This window comes from Carlito syrichta, unplaced genomic scaffold, assembly GCF_000164805.1.
Source record: "Carlito syrichta isolate Samal-C Ts95f unplaced genomic scaffold, Tarsius_syrichta-2.0.1 Scaffold315756, whole genome shotgun sequence".
Classification (NCBI taxonomy): Eukaryota; Metazoa; Chordata; class Mammalia; order Primates; family Tarsiidae; genus Carlito; species Carlito syrichta.
The window spans coordinates 559,910-578,773 of record NW_007259852.1 but is presented as its reverse complement, the minus strand read 5'-3'; the positions used below and the strand labels follow the sequence as shown (position 1 = coordinate 578,773).

The 18,864-nt window shown below is 43.0% G+C and overlaps 1 protein-coding gene across 3 annotated transcripts in view; it reads left to right on the top strand.

The window, feature by feature from the left end:
• The window catches only part of ENPP2 (ectonucleotide pyrophosphatase/phosphodiesterase 2), a 72,839-nt gene that overhangs the window by 45,315 nt on the left and 8,660 nt on the right, over nucleotides 1–18,864 (top strand). Inside the window, exons 15-23 of one of the 3 annotated variants that reach the window (XM_021706550.1) lie at nucleotides 65–192; nucleotides 2,420–2,507; nucleotides 2,655–2,742; nucleotides 3,835–4,019; nucleotides 6,698–6,749; nucleotides 13,523–13,597; nucleotides 14,895–15,031; nucleotides 16,114–16,249; nucleotides 16,871–16,948. In XM_021706550.1, coding sequence (XP_021562225.1) covers nucleotides 65–192; nucleotides 2,420–2,507; nucleotides 2,655–2,742; nucleotides 3,835–4,019; nucleotides 6,698–6,749; nucleotides 13,523–13,597; nucleotides 14,895–15,031; nucleotides 16,114–16,249; nucleotides 16,871–16,948 — 967 coding nt within the window. The remainder of the gene's footprint in view (nucleotides 1–64; nucleotides 193–2,419; nucleotides 2,508–2,654; nucleotides 2,743–3,834; nucleotides 4,020–6,697; nucleotides 6,750–13,522; nucleotides 13,598–14,894; nucleotides 15,032–16,113; nucleotides 16,250–16,870; nucleotides 16,949–18,864) is intronic. The other 2 variants (XM_008073215.1, XM_021706551.1) reach the window with 2 other exon arrangements.

Sequence of the window (18,864 nt, the reverse complement as noted above, 5' to 3'; positions counted from 1 at the left end):
CTTTCCGGGGAGGGGTGTTCTAGAACACATTCCATTCAAAGCCCAAATTCCATTTCTGTTTCAGTGTAAAAAGCCAGACCAGCACTTCAAGCCTTATCTGAAGCAGCACCTCCCCAAACGCTTGCACTACGCCAACAACCGGAGGATTGAAGACATACATTTACTGGTGGAGCGCAGGTGGCATGTGGCAAGGTATTGGTGTCTCATCCTCACAACTGCCTCTTTGGCAACTGGGAATATTGTAAGGTCCTCAGTCATCAGTTAAAGAAATCTCAGTTGGAAATCTTGCCGTTTCCAAAGATTCTGTGAGTTGATAAACAATGAGTGCTGAGACTAACGCATCACTATGCTCTGGGTCCCAGCACTGTGATATCCCTCAGTGCATCTCTGTATGTCACTTTCATTGTTTGTGCATCTCTGCATGTCACTTTCATTGTTTGGGTTTACATTCTAATGTCTGTTGTCATTATTTAAGTTAAAAGTGTAATTGAGACCTTGCCTGGGCATACCGGGCTGCTGTGTTCTCTGTTTATGAGGCTTTGTTATATAGACTCTGACCACAGAACATGCCTCTACATTGCTTTAGATATTCCCGATGTTTGCCTTCTTCTGAACTACAGACACTCTCAATGTTGAAGAGACTGTTCCTGGCTTTTGAGTCTGGGGCAGGACATGTCCAGAGGCTCTGACTACTTCCAAAGTTAGTTATGAAAGGTTTATCCGTTTTCACACAGGCCTGGAAGCAGCCCTTTCCCACTCACTCTAGCTGCAGCCTCCTCCCTAATGAAAGTGCTGTGAGTCAGTCTGCAGCAAGAACTGAACAATGATTGCATGCCTCTAGCTAGGTATTCTAACTAGTTTACAAGAGAGAGAAGAGAAGTTAACAAGAAAATGTTGGCCCCCTGAAAACTTGTATCAATATGGCACACTTGAAACATGTGTACCAAGTACACAAATGGCCTACAGTGATTTTACAGAGGCTACTTGGAGTTAAGTATGTGGGATCAGGAAGAAGGATATGTGTTTTTTTGTTTTTGGTTTTTTTTTTGAGTTGGAGTCTCACTCTGTCACCCAGACTGGAGGGCAGTGACCACTCCCGGCCACTGCAGTCTCGACCTGCCAGGCTCCTGCGATCCTTCCGCCTCAGCCTTTCAAGTAGTTGGAACTACAGGTGCGCGCTACCACACCCGGCTAATTTTTTTGATTTATTGTAGAGATGAGGTCTCGCCAAGTTGCTCAGGTGGGTCTTGCACCCGCGGGCTCAGGCAATCCACTCACCTCAGCCTCCCAAAGCGTGGGATTACAGGCTGAGCCACCGAGCCCGACTAGGAAGAAGGACATGTGAAGAACAGAAATTATGGACTCGTTTAGAATAGTCATGAGGACTCCCTGTGCAAAAGTTAAAGAAGTGTGACTGGAGTGAGGTGACTGAGTGTGTTTTCTTAGGATCTTTGTTGTCTGGGTAACTTGACAGAGAGTCGCTCAGTGCAGTTGGTAGGTTCACAGGAAGAAGTTGAGGGAAGGATGATGACAGCTGAGAAAATTAGTGTAAACCAAAACCAGGCAGGTTAGTTAGCAGTAAATCTTTTAAATTTAACTCTCACTGTTGAGTCATTATAAGCACATTTCTTTTTCCTTGGGGTAGAGACCCATATGGTAGATTTCTTAGTTTTCTCTAAGCACTTGATTTCAGTGCTAGGCACCTTGTAGGTCCTTAGGAGATATTTGGATTAAGTAGACCTGAATGGTTTTTGAAAAGGGCCACATGACACTTTTGCAAAAAGTGTTTTTCTGACACAACAGGACAGGTCAAATGGTCTTGATGTATAGAGAGCAATGTTCTATTTTCTGTTTTTAATGGATATGCTGTCTAGGAAGGGCCAGACTTTTGTTGGTTACATCACCATTACTGGTAAGTTGACCATTCAGTTGTACTCTAGTTGTATTCTACAGATAGATAAATTTGTACACACACAGCTTGATAGAATACAGGCCTTCCTTTGTCAATCAAGCAGCACATGTTTAAGGGGTACCTGTGTCTTGGCCCTGAGACTAGGTTGGAGTGTATGGACTGAACCAGACACACGTGACCCTAGCATTAAGGGTCTCACAGTCTTGGTGGCAGGAAGTACATGAACAGGCCGAACACACATGTGCCCTGCTCACTGGGATGTGGGCTGCAGGGAGACACCAGGACTCCTGTTCACAGGTTCCCTTTCTCCCAGGGTGACTGGCGAGGCAAAGGCCCTCAGAGATTAACAGAATCATCATCTCATCACCACAGGAGTGATGCAATTGAAATAGAGACAATGAGGCTTTCAAAAGCCCTTTCTTGGAGATTCTTTGGCCCTGAAATTAGCTTTTTATCAGAGGGAATTTATGAGAAATCCTGACCGATCATAAAATTGTTTGGATGTAGGAAACCTTTGGATGTTTATAAGAAACCATCAGGAAAGTGTTTTTTCCAGGGAGACCACGGATTTGATAACAAGGTCAACAGCATGCAGGTATGACCACAGAGCTGGGAGCTGAAGGTGTGTTTGAGTGATGGTGGGAGGGGGGAACAATGGTGTGAGTAGGCTGCACAGTCTTCTTAGAGGGGGGGCTGTCACTGGGTAATGTGTAATTGTTTTTGTTTTCTTTTCTTTTGGAAGACTGTTTTTGTAGGTTATGGCCCAACATTTAAGTACAAGACTAAAGTACCTCCATTTGAAAACATTGAACTTTACAATGTTATGTGTGGTAAGTCACTTATTTAGTCATGACCAATGAGACAATCTTTAGTGAATATATGAACTTCCTGAGTGTCAGAGAAAGAAGTGAGGTGTCTGCTTCCTGAGACCACCTCTCCCCACCCCCAAACATGTTGTGACTTGCCCATGGGTTCAAAGGACAGAACGTCTTTCCTTCTAAGGCCTCTTTGTCTTCCCTCAACAGTTGACTTATGGGGCGTTTGCATGGTGTTGCTGTTGGCAACCCCGGCCGGGCTGACCTGAGTTCCAGGCTGATGCCACTGGTCAGAGCCCTGGTGGAGCAAGAGTTCTGTGCGGCCTGCTCCGCCGCCATCTCTTGTGATGCTGCCAGCGAACACTTTGCCAGCTGGCATCCCAGCCGGCTATTTATGTGCTCCTAATTATTTTTCTTCCTTGAGCCTCTAGTTGCTGAATGAGGACAGCTTTTCCTATTTAGCAAGGGAGTGCCAGTCTGGCGGTCAGGGGGGAGCCTGCGCGTCAGGTCTCCTGGGTTCTTTTCCCATCTTGGCGACTGGCTTCCCCATTCTGCCTTGGAGCTCAGGCGATTGCTGCACACCCACTTGGCTTCCGTCCACTTGCCATGAAATCAGGCTGTTCATCTCTCTGCAGCACTCAGGCCACAGGGCCCAGCTCCCTCAGGTCCTCACACCTCCACAGAGTGCATTAGAGGGCACGCTCGTGGCCATTTACTGATCATAGGGCTCACTTCAAAATTCGGGATTAAAAGTCTCTGAGCCATGCAGAAAGACAGCAAGGCTGACATGGAAGGTCCTGGAATTGTAACTCTCACAGCCATGGGCAACATCTAATGAGGTCCTGTTCTTTACTCTCTCCTATTGGGAACGTCCTAATTCATGGTCAAGCAACAGACATGGCTATTTCATAAAACAGTAGCAAGACATGATCAGACCATTGCAGTCTGGGAAGTGGAGGGGGTGCCTGCCATCTAAATGTGGTTTTATCCAGTTCTGACTTGTATTCAGAGTTTGTAGACCACTGGAAGGTAAAAGGTTTTGATTTCTATGATATCTCATCAGAAAAATTTAGAAAACACCTGCTTCCTTTTCTCATTTTTTGTCAGATCTCCTGGGATTGAAGCCGGCTTCTAATAATGGGACCCATGGAAGCCTGAATCACCTCCTGCGCACAAATACCTTCAGGCCAACCATGCCTGAGGAAGTCACCAGACCCAGCTATCCAGGGATCATGTACCTCCAGTCCGATTTTGACCTGGGCTGCACCTGTGATGATAAGGTAGAGCCAAAGGTAGAAATAATCTTTACATTTATCATGGAAGAGCTTGTTGGGTGGAAAATAAAACTGTACAGTAGAACTTTCTGGGATGATGGAAATGGTCTGTATTTGTGCTGTGCACAGTGGTAAACATTGGCTGGTGTGATTGAGGAACCAATGTTTTAAACTTACTTTAAATTTAAAGAACTGTAGGTGGCTTGTGGCTACCACATTGAATAGCAGAGATATAGAACAGAAAGGGCAAAAAGGAGAATTTGTGATATTCTGTGGAGTCACAGTTCCCAGCTGAAGCCTTTTTCTGTTCCTTTCTACTGTGGATCCATGGTCCCAATAGGAAACAGGTGGCCCATGCAGAAGAGGTTTTGAAAGGGAGTGTAAAGGCATTGCTTCCATCCTGTTTCATGAGGGCGCCATTTACAAAGGCCAGGCAGGAACTAGAGGTCAGAGAACAATGGGGATAGGGAGGGAACAAGTGATCAGAGTGCAAAAGGAGCTGGAGGAAGGAGCTTTTGAGTTCTGTAGGCGAGTGTAGCTCAAGTGCTGTCACCTGGTAGGTAGAGAATGGGGGATCCATACCCTGGCTCTGTCTTGGTGCTCTTCTACAGGTGTCTCCCAGGGGTGGAGCCCACCAGTAAGCCATAAAGCCAGTTTGCTCTCTGTGGTCCCTAGAGATCCTCAAGGACACAGAAGGGTGAGACAGAAGGGTTCACTAGGAAAGGGGTGCTCATGCAAACAGAGACTACCCTGTGCAATGCGTCTGGATCATTTTTGAATACCAAACAAACTAAACATGAGGCAACAACTTCCTTACTGAATTTTATATTGATCTAAGACCTTTCCAGCTGCCAGTCATGCTTCCAACAGCAGGAACTAGCCAGTTGCCATTCAAACTGATGTGATGCCAGCCCAAATCGAGGACATCTGATATTTTTTACGTGTCGTTTTATTATGGGTAAACGTGATTTTTCTAGTAAACCTCAGAAAGATGGAAGATCACTATCCAACTATTGCATTTTCTTCCTCTACAACTTGCTGCCCCCAGGACTCCCAGGGTCTGGACCACCATTGGGGGGCTCCCTAGAATAGTGCAACTTGTCCTTCTCCTAACTCCCCTGTGTGCTCCTTCCTGCTTCTGCTCCCGACAAGAACCAGGGGGCTAACTCAGGAGTTGAGCTGTCAAAGTCAACAGGACGTGGTCTCGGGAAGTGGGTCCCAAGCAGGACTTTAGAGAAACCCACAGCTATCCTACATCTAATTTCTAAATTGCCTTTCTTCTAGAGGACAAGAAATCATTGCGATATTTCATCTTAAACTATTTCAGAGAAATTCTGGGTTGTCTTTATTTTGTTTATGGACTTTTCCAAAAGATTACCTTCCTTTTCTTAAAAAAATATTCAGGCATACTAGAAAGGTATAGAAATTAGTGAAATGAAGCTGGGCTCGGTGGCTCAGCCTGTAATCCCGTGCCTTTGGGAGGCTGAGGATTGCCTGAGACCGCGGGTTCGAGACCCGCCTGGGCAGCGAGACCTCATCTCTACAATAAATCAAAAAATCAGCCGGGCATGGTAGCGCATGCCTGTAATCTGGCTACTTGGATGGCTGAGGCGGAAGGATTACGGGAGCCCAGCAGGTCGAGGCTATGGTGGCTGAGAGCGGCCACTGCACTCCAGTCTGGGTGACAGTGAGACTCCAACTCAAAAAAAAAAAAAAAAAAAGAAATTAGTGAAATGAATATCTTGGTACGCACAGCATAAGAAAGCATTGTGGATCCTGGGGCTTCCTGCATCCCTTTACCCATGTCTTTCCTACCAGAGGCACCTGGTGCCCTGAACATAGTGTGTCTAATACCTATTCGTGTCCCTGTCCTTGTACTCCACACCTGTCTCTCTCTTAAGTAGTATATTAAGTAATCTCTAGTATTATTTCCTAAAATAACCTACAGTATAGTTTTGCATATTATAAATTTTAGCATAAATGCTCTCATGCCATATGTATACTGTAATTATCTCATGCATTGCTATGTTTTTTAGATTTATACATATGGTACATGAAGCTCATTCATTTTTACTGCTAACACAGTAGTTCATATTTAACTATATAAATATATATACCATGATAATTTTATTTTCCTGTATGTGAACATTTGGTAATTCCCAAATGTTAGCTCTTAGGAGTGGTGCTGCAACAGATATCATTGCAAATGTCTTCTTGTGTGCATAAGCTAGAGTCTTGGATACGTAGCTACAGGGTAGAGTTGTTGAGTCATTACTTTTCAGAATTGCTGGGTCATCGCTTCTTAGCTCTGGAAAAAGTGATTTCATAAATTAGTCTGGGAATCACTTAAGTGTACCAAGGGATTCATCTAAAATACTGAGGTACTGTTTTAATTAATTTACATATATGTGCCCAAATAATCATCATTCCCAACATGGAACACTGGTATTGTGATTCGCCGTGGAAACTGAGTCCTGGAGAAATTAAAGAGGTGGCTTATGGACAGAAAGCCACTGGAAAGTGAAGCCTAGAGTATCAATTTGAGATAAAATAGTAATTTCTCTAAAGAGTTAATGATAGTGATGACATTTGGGATCCTTTTGAATTTAGCAGGGTGCTAAGCAGAAAGAAAGTGCTGGAAAGAGAACATTTCTGATTTGCTTTCTTTTCTCCTTTACTGGTTTTCACACATGAAGAACAAACTGGATGAACTCAACAAACGTCTTCACACAAAAGGGTCTACAGAAGGTAAGCAGCGACTGGAAAAGCAATTGCATATGTCTTTTCTAGTTTTTCAGAAGTGAAGAGACTTCTTGTTTACTTTGTAGTGTCAACAAAATATTTTTTTGAAATTCAAATTTGTATCACAGAGTGACTTTTATATCTACCTGGCAAAGGGTACTGGTTTACTCTGTGTGTACAAGATGCCAGCTGTGTAATAAAAGAAATACCATGAGATATTTTTCCCTCTATAGCTTTCAAGTTCTCTAAGAAAAAGACATCTGTTGTGTGTCTGATGGGTCATCAGTTCAGGTGCTGTGGACACTACTTTTATGAAGAGGAGTAACAGTCCCTGTTGTAAATGGTAGCAACTGGTCCCTGTCCTGAGCTTACCTCCTGGAGAAGCCCTGTGTGAGTTGTAGTAGGGAGAGACCCACAGAGGAATCATTCGAGTCCCTCTCCACACAAAGGACCATCTGAAGACCCCACATACCCTCCCCTCAGCTTATGTACCATGGTGACAAGCACGTGTTCGTGTTCCTTGTAAGCAGGTGATATGACAGAAACAGAGAACCTCAGTGACTCGTGGATGTGTTTTTTACTCACACTTTAGAATGCTGTCTGGAGGCCAGGGCAGCTCTGTCCCACATGTGCCCTTTGTTCTGGAGTCCAGGGGGCAGGAGGCAGAGGAAAAGAAGGAAGAGCATACCTGTACCCTGGGTCTCTATACTTCTGATTGACAAGCCATGTGCCACATCTGTTCGTGGTGCACCAGCTGAGCCAGAGCCCAAGAGACCAGTGGTACAGGGAGACTTATGTTTCCACAAAGCCTCAATCTTGCAATTATGTGGCAGGGGTGGGGGCGAAATAGCCAGGAACAATCATATGATTTATGACACAGGCGCTTCCTTCTGATTTTGAAATTCTGGAAAATTGAAACATGGAAGAGGAGGGAAAGGCAGGTCACTCCAGTGGATGGGATGGTATATCATGACAGTAAGGAAATGACTAACACTGTGTCAACAAAGGGGGAGAATTCTAGCTCCAGCTCTACACCGGCCACAGAGATGAGCATGGCTAACTTCTCCTGAGAGTCTCTCTTGAGTTGTCAGCTCACACAGGGTCTGGTCATCATGTGTGTAGCTTCCAATTTGATAAGGCAGAGTTGAGGAAACCAGTAGATCTTATTTATTGGACTTATTTTTCCTCTTCATAAAGATCATCTGACCCCTTCTTTGTTTTCTGCACCACTGTCTCTCCTCCCTTTGATCTAGAACTCACAGACTAGTTGGCGTCTAATAGGTTCTGTCTAACTTGAAAGATGGGCCTCTGTGGTGGCAGGTACCCGAGTCCTTTACAAAGTCTACAAGGAATTTAAACGTGTGACACCTAACTTCTGGTTGACTATAGTATGGTTATAAGAAAAGCTGACATGTTGGCAAAGTCAAAGGGTGGGGTGTCTCATGATTCAAGTTTCTTGAGTCATTCTATCACCAGAGAACTGGCACACAGATGCTCCTCTTCTAAAAGTCACCGTGAATTTATTCATTATAACTTTTATTGGACTCCCATGTTTTTGCTGACTTAAACTTTGGATATTCATGGTATTAAAACATTTCTGCCTGAGAAAAACATCCCTGCATTTGACTCGTTAGCGACAGTGATTTTGTCTCGTTAGCGACAGTGATTAGCGAGAGTGATTTTGTCCTCCTATGACAAAATCACTCTCACAGGCAGCATAAATAGTAACCTCAACTTTCCGAGCATAATAGAAGAGGCATCTTCTGAGTGAGTCGCTGGGTGTCAGGGCTGGAAGGAACTGTAGCTGGTGACATCACGTCTCCTCTGCTCTGCCAGAGTAAACCCTGTGATCGTGAATTTGCTAGAATAGACTCTGTGAGAGTGAGTCCCCTAGAGTAGACCCTGTAAGCACGAATCTGCCAGAATAGACCCTGTGAGCATGAATTCACCAGAGTAGACCCTGTGAATGTGAATCCACTGGAGTAGATTCTGTGAGCAGAAACCTGCCAGAGTAGACCTTGTGAGTGTGAATTCACCAGAGTAGACCCTGTGAGTATGAATCCACCAGAGCAGATCCTCTGAGCATGAATCCTCCAGAGTAGACCATATGAGCATGAATCCACCAGAGTAGACCCTGTGAGCATGAATCCACCAGAGTAGATTCTCTGAGTGTGAATCTGCCAGAGTAGACCCTGTGAGAGTGAATCCACCAGAGTAGATCCTGTGAACGTGAGTCTGCCAGAGTAGACCTTGTGAACGTGAACCTTCCAGGCAGACCCTGTGAATCTGAATCTGCCAGTGTAGACCCTGGGAGCATGCATCCACCAGAGTAGATCCTGTGAGCATGAATCCTCCAGAGTAGACCCTATGAGCATGAATCTGCCAGTGTAGACCCCGTGAACGTGAATTCACTGGAGTAGACTCTGTGAGTGTGAATCCACCAGAGTAGACCTTGTGAGCATGAATCTGCTAAAGCAGAGGTCACCAACCCCTGGGCCACAGATGGTAGCCATCCAACAGGAGGTGAACAGTGAGTGATCAGAGCTCTGCCTCCTGTCAGATCAGAGGAGGCATTAGATTGTCATAGGAGCATTAACCCTATTCTGAATTGCACACATGAGGGCTTTAGGTTGCGTGCTTCTTATGATGATCCCTCTCCCCATCTGTGGAAAAATTTTCTTCCATGAAACCAGGCCTTGATGCCAAAAAGGTTGGAGACTGCTGCACTAGAGTAGACCTCGTGAGTGTGAATCAACATTTATGTGAGCACACGCATGTGTCATGCTCAAAGTACTCACTTCCTCTTTCTGAACACCTTGGAAGATATATTGACACTTTTAAAGCAGCTTGTAAGCCTAAAGTTCTATACAAATATAAAGTTGTACTAGTTTTATTATTAGCTTTTCTAAACACAGATGTCAGTAGTTGGCATTTTCAGAAAATATCATATGCTGTGCACACCTTGCTTGTAATGGTTGCATGTGCTGTTGTAATTTCCTGTGATTGCATGACTGTTATTTCTGGATCACCTAATGTCTTGGGAGACTTACTGTGCAATGAAAACTCATTTCCCCATGACATTGAATCAATGAATGAATGAATGATTGAAAAAAATTTAAATCTCTCATAGCAAGCAATTCTGGCATGATAGCTAAGTACAATTTTCACTGTAAGAATGATTGCAGCATTAATTTCCACCTTAGTCTTTTTTCTATTTACAATGCTATAAAATGTTTTCTGTTTTCTTAGGTTAGCACTCACTGTCCTCTTTTAGAAGAAAATGAATTAAAAATAATTTTAATACATCTGTATGTTTGGTTTCTTATCATCCACAATAAGAGATTAGTTTGAGTGGAAGAATCACTTGTATACTTTAATAATTTTCAGTTTTAGAACAGAGTTCTGAATATGGCTGGAGAGTGTCTCCACTGTTGTTCTTTCAATTCCAAAATGTTTCTCATTATTTGTTTGGAGACATTAGTTGTAGTAAAGAAAGGAGATAAATTCATGTTTCTTTGTATACATGTCTTTGTGGGTGCTTTGGGGAAGACTTGGAAGATATCAATGCAGAGTATAATCATTTGTGACTGGTAGTAGGGTTCAGGATGAACTGGATGGTAGACTGAAATTTTATTTTATTTTTTTTTGAGTTGAAGTCTCACTCTGTTGCCCAGACTGGAGTGCAGTGCCGCTCCCGTCCACCTCAGCCTCGACCTGCTGGGCTCTGACGATCCTTCCGCCTCAGCCTTCCAAGTAGCTGGAACTACAGGCGTGTGCTACTACGCCCAGCTGATTTTTTGATTTACTGTAGAGATGAGGTCTCGCCAAGTTGCCCAGGTGGGTCTCGAACCCACAGGCTTAGGCAATCCACTCATCTCAGCCTCCCAAAGCACGGGATTACAGGCTGAGCCACAGAACCCGGCTTAGACTGAATTTTAATAGCCTTTACCTGCCAATATTTCTTCCCGGGATTGAGTAGAGCATACACCCTTTACTAACCACGACAGCTACAATGACGACAACTGCAGTGACTTTGAGTCAGGACTGAACTAGGTGGGTTACATGATTCGTCTGTAAATAGGACAATGTCCCAGGAAGCTGTAGAGCTTTGGAAGGTGAAGTCACAGAATTGCAGAGCTTTAAAAGAGCTGAGATTTGACTTTGGTTTTATATGATTCTATGTCCCATGTGCTTTCCATGAAAAAGGCTTCTTATGCTAAGGTTTGGAACAAAGAGAATATCAAGAGAGGGCTTCTGTGTAGTGGGGTCTGGAGGCCACCTCTGGAATCCAGATGACTTGGCATTGCTGCTGTCCTCGCTGCCTCTCCATGGCATCACGTGGCAGAGTTCTTGTCCAGGAGAACTTGGCGCTGCATCCCCTTATGCCTCGTTAGAATAGCCCAGTCATCAATGTCCTCCCAGAGACCCCTAGAGGCCTCAGTTCTGTGCCACAGGGTAGCTGGATGGTCTTGTACAAATCATAAGCCTCCTGCTCCTTCATCAGTGACATGGAAATGCGCCGATCTGCCCCATCTCTCTCTCAGGGCCATGTGAGGCAAGTCAAATGGAGAAAGCCAATATTTAAAAAAATTACTTTATCAAGTACTTACCAAACATATGTTATGTAATTGGCCTTGTTGGGGATGGTGGAGACAGTGAGAATGAACAGACAAGTGCCTGTTCTCATCAAGCTATATTCTGCAGCAGGACCTGGCCAGCTCACGACTCATAGCATGACCTCAAGGACCAAGGTCAGAAAGAGCAGAGCCCTGACAAAGGCCCCAAGTCAGATTCCAGAGAAGGCTGGGACAGCAGTGGATGATCACAGGCACTTGTGTGGCAATGGGAGAGGAAGGAGGCAGGAAGAGGAAAGACCTTGGTAGAGATTTTGTGGTAAAATTTAAGGGCATGTTATTGTGGGAGTGAGCGTTGTAAAAACACAAGAAAGAGGGGAGGTTTTCATGTGGCTCCCGAGCCAGCCAGCGAATCTTTGGGAATATGAATCAGGAAGCTGAGGAGGGAAGAGAAACACAAACTCAGGCTGTATGAGCGGATTTTGGAAGACAAAAAGGAGGCGTGCCGGGGACATCCACCCACTTCAAAAGGCTGCCTCGGGTGTTCTGCCAGATGCGGTGTCTGGAGGGAAACCTTGGTGTGCACCAGCGATGCCAGAGATGCTATTGTCAACAAGGAACTGGCTGTGGAGGAAAGTCTGTGTCTGGGATCCCATGACAGAAACCCAGCCAGGGAGACAGCCGCCCTGGATCCACAGCCAGGATGCCTGGGAGCACATTGGAGAGCAGAGGCTTTAGGGGTGGCTGGTCTCAGGGGAAAGACCTTGACATGTACAAAGATCGAGGTTTGAGTTCATTTGGTACTTAGTAGGGAATGAGTAGGGACATTTTTGCTGAACAGAAGTGCAAGGTGTGGCTCCCTAAGATGTCATGAAGACTAGTGGAGTCAGGCTATGACTGAGAACTTGTGATTCTTGGATTGTTTCATAAACTGAAAACATGCAACCTAAATTTTGATTCTGGATCTTAAAGTATGTGTTTCTTTTCTTAAAAAATATGTGTTTCTTACTGTAAAAATGATTTCTGTTTCTTAGATGAAACTATGAAACTTTAGGAAGACCCAAGTAGGTTTCTTGGGGTCACTGGAGACCTTGGATGGCTTTTAAGAGGCTGTCAGAACCACATTTTTTCTTCTATGCCATTTATGCCTGGAACAATTGTGAACAAGTCAGTGAGATGATACCATGTTGTGTTTATGCCAACACTATAGTAGTGACAGTAGTTTGGGAGCTGTGAAGCCCACACTTCTGAAACACGCTGAGTCTGTCTATGTAGAGCAGAAGAGTGAGGAAAGATGAAGACACTAGGATAGGGACCTTTCAGAAAAAGGTGTATCTTCAGATATCTCTGCTCTCTGGGCCCCCCTCACTTCTCCTGTGTTTCTCCCATAAGAGCAGGACTGTGTGACCTCATCATTTGTCATGCACTCTTGAGTGTGAAAGGAATACTGTTAACAGTTACACCAGGGCAACAGGCATAAACTGGGAGGAGGGGTTGTCCTTGTTTACCCTCAGATGCTCCATGAAGATCTTGACTGCTGCCACCTCCACCCTGTCTGTGGTGTTCACCCTTCTCTGTGTCGCCATCACACTATGCTGCTGTGATTGATACAGGGCACACCACAATGCACCTCATTACTTGTGCTGAGTCTGTTTCTCCCACTGGACTGGCAGCTCTGTGAGAGTGAGAGCCCTGTCCTCATCGTCTTTACCCAGTCTCTCCATCTGACAGCCCAGGCCTGGTATAAGGAAGGTGCTCTGTCAGAGACTGATGATGGGGAGGGGGAGTACATTGATGGAAAACTTGGAAGTAGGTAGATGACAGAACTGGTGAAAAGATGAGAAGCAATTCCTGATGGAGAGAAAGGAAATATGTGCATAATAGTGCAGAGTTGCTAATGGGGAGCAGAGCATCGCAGAGGCATCTGCCTCATCGGGTGGGGTTCATTGAGGATGCCAGGAGGGGAGAGTTGGAGGAGGGATTGCAGTTAGTGGGGCCTGTGGGTTGTCCATGACCCCAGTTGGAGACTGCGCTGGGGGGGGTGTTGTGGGTAGAATCATGGCTGCTATTGTGTCATCCCCTTATGGAATAGATCAGATGCTAAACTTGAACGTGAGTTTCGAGAACTGCATTGGGTAAGCATGAAAACCTGAATAATAAAAATGAGAATTGCTTCTCAAAGAATTTTGATACCTCTGCTTCCAGCTGAAACAAGGAAATACAGAGGCAGCAAAAATGAAAACAAGGAAAACATTAATGGAAACTTTGAACCTAAAAAAGGTTTGGTTTGAATTTTGAAGGAAAGTCTGGCTTGGTTAACTGCCCCCAAGTACTACTGTTATGATTTGCTGGCTGTTAAGTGTTTACTCTGTTTCATGTGTTGAACATTGTCATATGATGTTCCACTTCCCAGGGGTGGGTCCCCACATCTGGCGGCTCACCCAAGGTTTCTCTGTTACTGCAGTGCTGGGGCCTCCAAGCTACCAGGCAGGTCTGTGTTGTTGGCACGGGCACTTTGCCTCAGATCGGCAGTTCTACTTGGGAGGGTCTTGCAAAGTGGTCTATGAAGGGGTTTTCTCCATTCCGTGCTTAGAACAGTAAAACTTTAATTAAAGCAACATTTATATATAACTTAATAACTGATTGCCAGGACTGGTTTTCTCTAGTAGAAATAACAGTAATTTTTTGTTGTTGTTTTGATGATTACTTAGGGATTGTGAATTGCTTAAGCCTCAATCTCTAAGTATTTTGGTCTGTAGGGACTCCGATTTCTAAGAATCTGTGGAAGCTTTGACTTTAGTCTACTCTAAACGGGTAGCTCAAGCTCTGGGTATTTTTGTGGGTGTGGATGAGATTTGCTTATTGACTTCCCATCTCTTCTTCCTCAAAGAATAAAGTCTCAGACCTTTTTTTCCTAAGAAGAGAGCTTTACTTTGGGGGTCTGAATCTGCATTCAAGAGTCTTAACTGTGATCTTGGGTCACAAATGAACTTTCTGCTTCAGTATTGAAGGGGCCCTCTTGAACACCCACTTATTTTTATCTACACATGTTCCTTTAAGTTCTCACCTAAAGAGTTTCCTCCACATGGCAAAGCCACTTACTTTAAATGCTGAAATAATGCACATTGGAGTTGCAGTTTGCATATAATGGTCAGAGTGAGACTTCCTCTTAATTAAATCATTAGTTAACCTGATCAGCCTCTTCAGGTGTCAAGCTAATTAATTCTACACAAATCCAATTCCATTTGCTTTCCATTCAGCTAAATCATTTCAGAATTTATGAAGTGGTGTTTCCTTCCTATATGAATTATAAATTCTTTGCAACTAAAAAAATAACATAAATACAACACTTACACTTATAGTTTTGACAACTATAGACCTTGACGTGTGCTTAGGTGATCAGATAAACCACAGAAATGTTAGGAAAACTAACTTGATTCAATTAAGGAGAAGGTGCTATATTATTAATAAGTAAGCTAGCAAATTTTAGACAACTTGACCCTCTTCCAATACTTCTTTTATCAGTTGATGTAAAGTTTTGTGTGTGTTTGACATGGTTTGTGTTTCTCTTTTCTAGAGAGACACTTGCTCTATGGACGCCCCGCGGTGCTTTATCGGACTAGATATGATATCTTATATCATATTGACTTTGAAAGTGGCTATAGTGAGATATTTCTGATGCCACTCTGGACATCGTACACTATTTCCAAACAGGTCATGAGAAAATTGTGTTGCATATTCTTCATTTAACTACATTCCTTGCATTAATACAGTGATTCCTTACTTTATAGAATTTTGTCTTAGAAAATATTATGATATTTTGTGATAAAAGAAATCCTATGTTGGATATATTGCAAGATATTTTGAACTAGATTTTATTCAATGTTCTAATAATTTTATGGGACAATGTTAAACATGGAAGGGAGATTATGATTCTTTGAGTTTCTTTTACTCTGTTTAAGCCAGTGCCCAACAGTTGCAGAAGCCACCAAGGTTTGTTTGTTTTAATGGATCTTATTTTTTTGGAGCAATTTTCATTCCCAGCAAGACTGAATGGAAAGTACAGAGTTCGCATCTACTCCCTACCCACATGCCACACGCACAGCATTGACTTGTTTTTTAATAAAAGTTTTATTTTGGGATTTCAGTTTTGAGGAAGATGAGTTTGGTTGGTATACATTAGGAATTAGAACATTTTATTTGGCAATTGAGGTATGTTTTAAATTTCTTAATATAAAAGTAAGGAACACTTCTACTGCCCCAAGCATAGCTTCTTGTTAATTTGTACTGTGTGCACATGTATTTGCTCTTGTACATACTACACATATATGTATACACACACGCGTGCATACACATGTAGTCTCTTTTTTTGGGAAGGGATATGTCTATATTATTCCTTACAGTATAAAATAAGTTATCTTCCATGGAATCCTATTCGCTATCTCATCAGTGGGATTTCTGCTTTATTTTCTGCTTGGTATATTGCTGTTAAGACTTTGATAGGAGAGTTCTGCTGATAAAGAATACGTTTGAAAATTATTGGCTTACTGTATTTAAAACTAAAGACTTTAAAAAAAAGTTGGAATATCAGAATATGAGCTATGATAAAGCTGAACTCTTGTTTTGGCTGTTGGTAGTGAAGCAACCTGGCTTCAGCCTTTCTCTCCTCATGGTGTCCTTGCAGTGGCATGTCCTTGTAGTGGCATTGCTGTCATGGTGGCACAGTCCTCATGGTGCTGTCCTTGCAGTGGTGCTCTCATTGCAGTGATGTCACTCTGCCTCTACCTCCCCTGCAGGCCGAGGTCTCCAGCATCCCTGAGCACCTGACCAACTGCGTACGGCCCGATGTCCGTGTCTCTCCGAGTTTCAGTCAGAATTGTTTGGCCTATAAAAATGATAAGCAGATGTCCTATGGGTTCCTCTTTCCTCCTTGTAAGTCGCAGGGTATCAGGTTGGGGTGACTCCAGAGGGGTGTTAACTGTGTGCATTGTAGAGTGTGAAACTTGGTGCTTAGGATTTCAGTGGCTCAGATTTTCTTCAAAAGGGGGCACTTAAGAGATTGCAGAGAGGTGAGCTTTTATTGGATCCTTCCAAGACAGGCCAAAAAGTGACCAGCTTTCTGGGCCCACCGTACCTCTCAAATGAGAATCTGGAAACAAAATAGTGAATCACCCAGACATTAGTCCTTTAAATAATGCCATAGGGGGAGCTCTTAGGAATACGTGATGCCTGTAATGATCTCTCATTACCTTGATGACATTTTTTGAAGTCTAAATTGTACTAATAAAATCAAGAATTTTTTTACATAGCACTTAGTAAACAAGGATCTAAGTAGGAAGAAAAAGCATTGTAAACAAATTTTGAGAGAGGAAATTGAGTGAAGAAAAGAGAGGAAGAGGGAAAGGAGAAAATACTGTGTAAAGGAGGAATGATTAGGAATAAAAGAGTAGAACCATTTACCTCTTGCTTTTTAGGACATTTTAGAAAATTGCTTTTTTCAACTGATGTAGTTTTTGGTAAGCAATGTACCTTATTTGTTTTCCTAATGTTTAGATCTGAGCTCTTCACCAGAGGCTAAATATGATGCATTCCTTGTAACCAATATGGCTCCCATGTATCCTGCTTTCAAACGTAAGTCTAATATTTACCTAATACACTGTTACTTATGAAAATAAATATTTCTAAATTTACCACTTACCTTTTCTACCTCTGAATTAATTTAAATCATAATACCTTTCATGTGTTTAGCCTTTATAATTTGTGAGAACCTTTCATGTAAATTCTCTACTTTTGATACAGATTTGGGGAATCTGAGAGGGAGGTTGGCTGGAAGTTTATCCCTTGTTTATAATTTAAAAATTGACATCACAAAAAGTGACCGAGGTCTCTAGCAGTAGAAGCTGAACTAGACCAAGTTTGTGTTTTTCTTTTAATTAGTGTTATTTTTATTTCAGTCTTCATTATTTTGGTGGTTAAAAAAGTCTTTGCTATAATTTGGAGGCCACTACCCATTTAACAACATCTGTGTTATATGTTGAACATCACAGCAAAAGCCATTGCACCTCTCATCTTTAAAGCAATGATATATTCTGCATGTTGACCCTGAAACCCAGAAAGAGCCTGAAGGGTCTTCTGAATCATCAGATGGTTTTTGGACTGTGCAAGTTATTGTTTTAGTTTCTTTGAACATTTGTCATTTCTTTGTACATGACACAAATTTTTGTTGGTGTTAGTGATGCTATGAATTGTATAGACACAATAAGCCCTGCCCTCAAGACCAAGTTCTAGTCCCCAGGGTGTGGTCACTGGCTGTGTGATTATAGCAAGGCTATATCTCTCATAAAGCTGAGAGATTTGATTGTATGGCCTTTGAGGCTTATATGGATTTGCTTAATTGTCCAATGACCAAAACAATTTATTTTTCATTTCTGTTAACAAAAAATTCATTCATATCTCCATCTGTTCATTCATATATCCTTTCATCCATCCATCCATCCAGCCATCCATCCATCCATCTATCCATCTACCTTTTCAACCATCCAGCCACCTACTCACCCATGCATCCATCCATCCATCCATCCATCCATCCATCCATCCATCCATCCATCCATTCAACCTCCATCTTTTCATCCATCCACCCACCCACTCACCCAGCCACTCATCCATCCATCCATCCATCCATCCATCCATCCATCCACCCATCCATCCATCTATCCATCCATGTTTTCAGAGACAAAGAAAGCTTTATGAAGTAGCTTTTGCTTTCTTTTGGTATATTTGCAGTGAACCAGGGCTATATGCTTATCAGAGAGGTAGGAATAGGCCGCAACTCTACCTAATTCAACAGGGCACAGGAAGGCTATGCTGTGCTACAGAACTCTCCGGGCTGAAATTGTCTCAAAATAGGAACAAGTGATTGGGAGTGTCACTATGGTGCAGGCCTCCCAGCTTAACATTGGTGAAGCGACCCACATGATTTAGAGAAAAAAAAGTTTATTTGATGTCCTAGTTAGTAAATGAAGGTTTATTCAAAGGCAGAATTCACTGCTTATGAGTGAAAAATTAAAGTCTGCTTTTAAAAGTTTTTCTGGTTTGTTCTCAAATGCATCTGAGAAACATTTCAGAAACTCACACAGGTACATTTATGATAATATTACATGGGCTGCAGCTTCATTTAGTGTCCACAAATCAGGGTTTCCTGGATGCCTTTATTCTTAATTGATGTGTTTCTGACCAAATAGTAATAAAGGAAACACCCAGTACCACCCTGAGGCTGGTGTGGAGAGACCTCTCACAGAGAGCTGGCTGTTCTTCTTCACTGGGGGGTGGTTTTTTCTCAGGCCACACTTCTGTGGGTCTGGCCTGTTCACTGTTCCCATTGTTCTTTCTCTCCTTCTCTCCATCTCCATTTTTTATTTTTATTTATTTTTTATTTTTTTTGAGTTGGAGTCTCACTCTGTCGCCCACTACAACCTTGACCTGCTGGGCTCTGGCGATCCTTCCGCCTCAGCCTTCCAAGTAGCTGGAACTACAGGCGCGTGCTACCA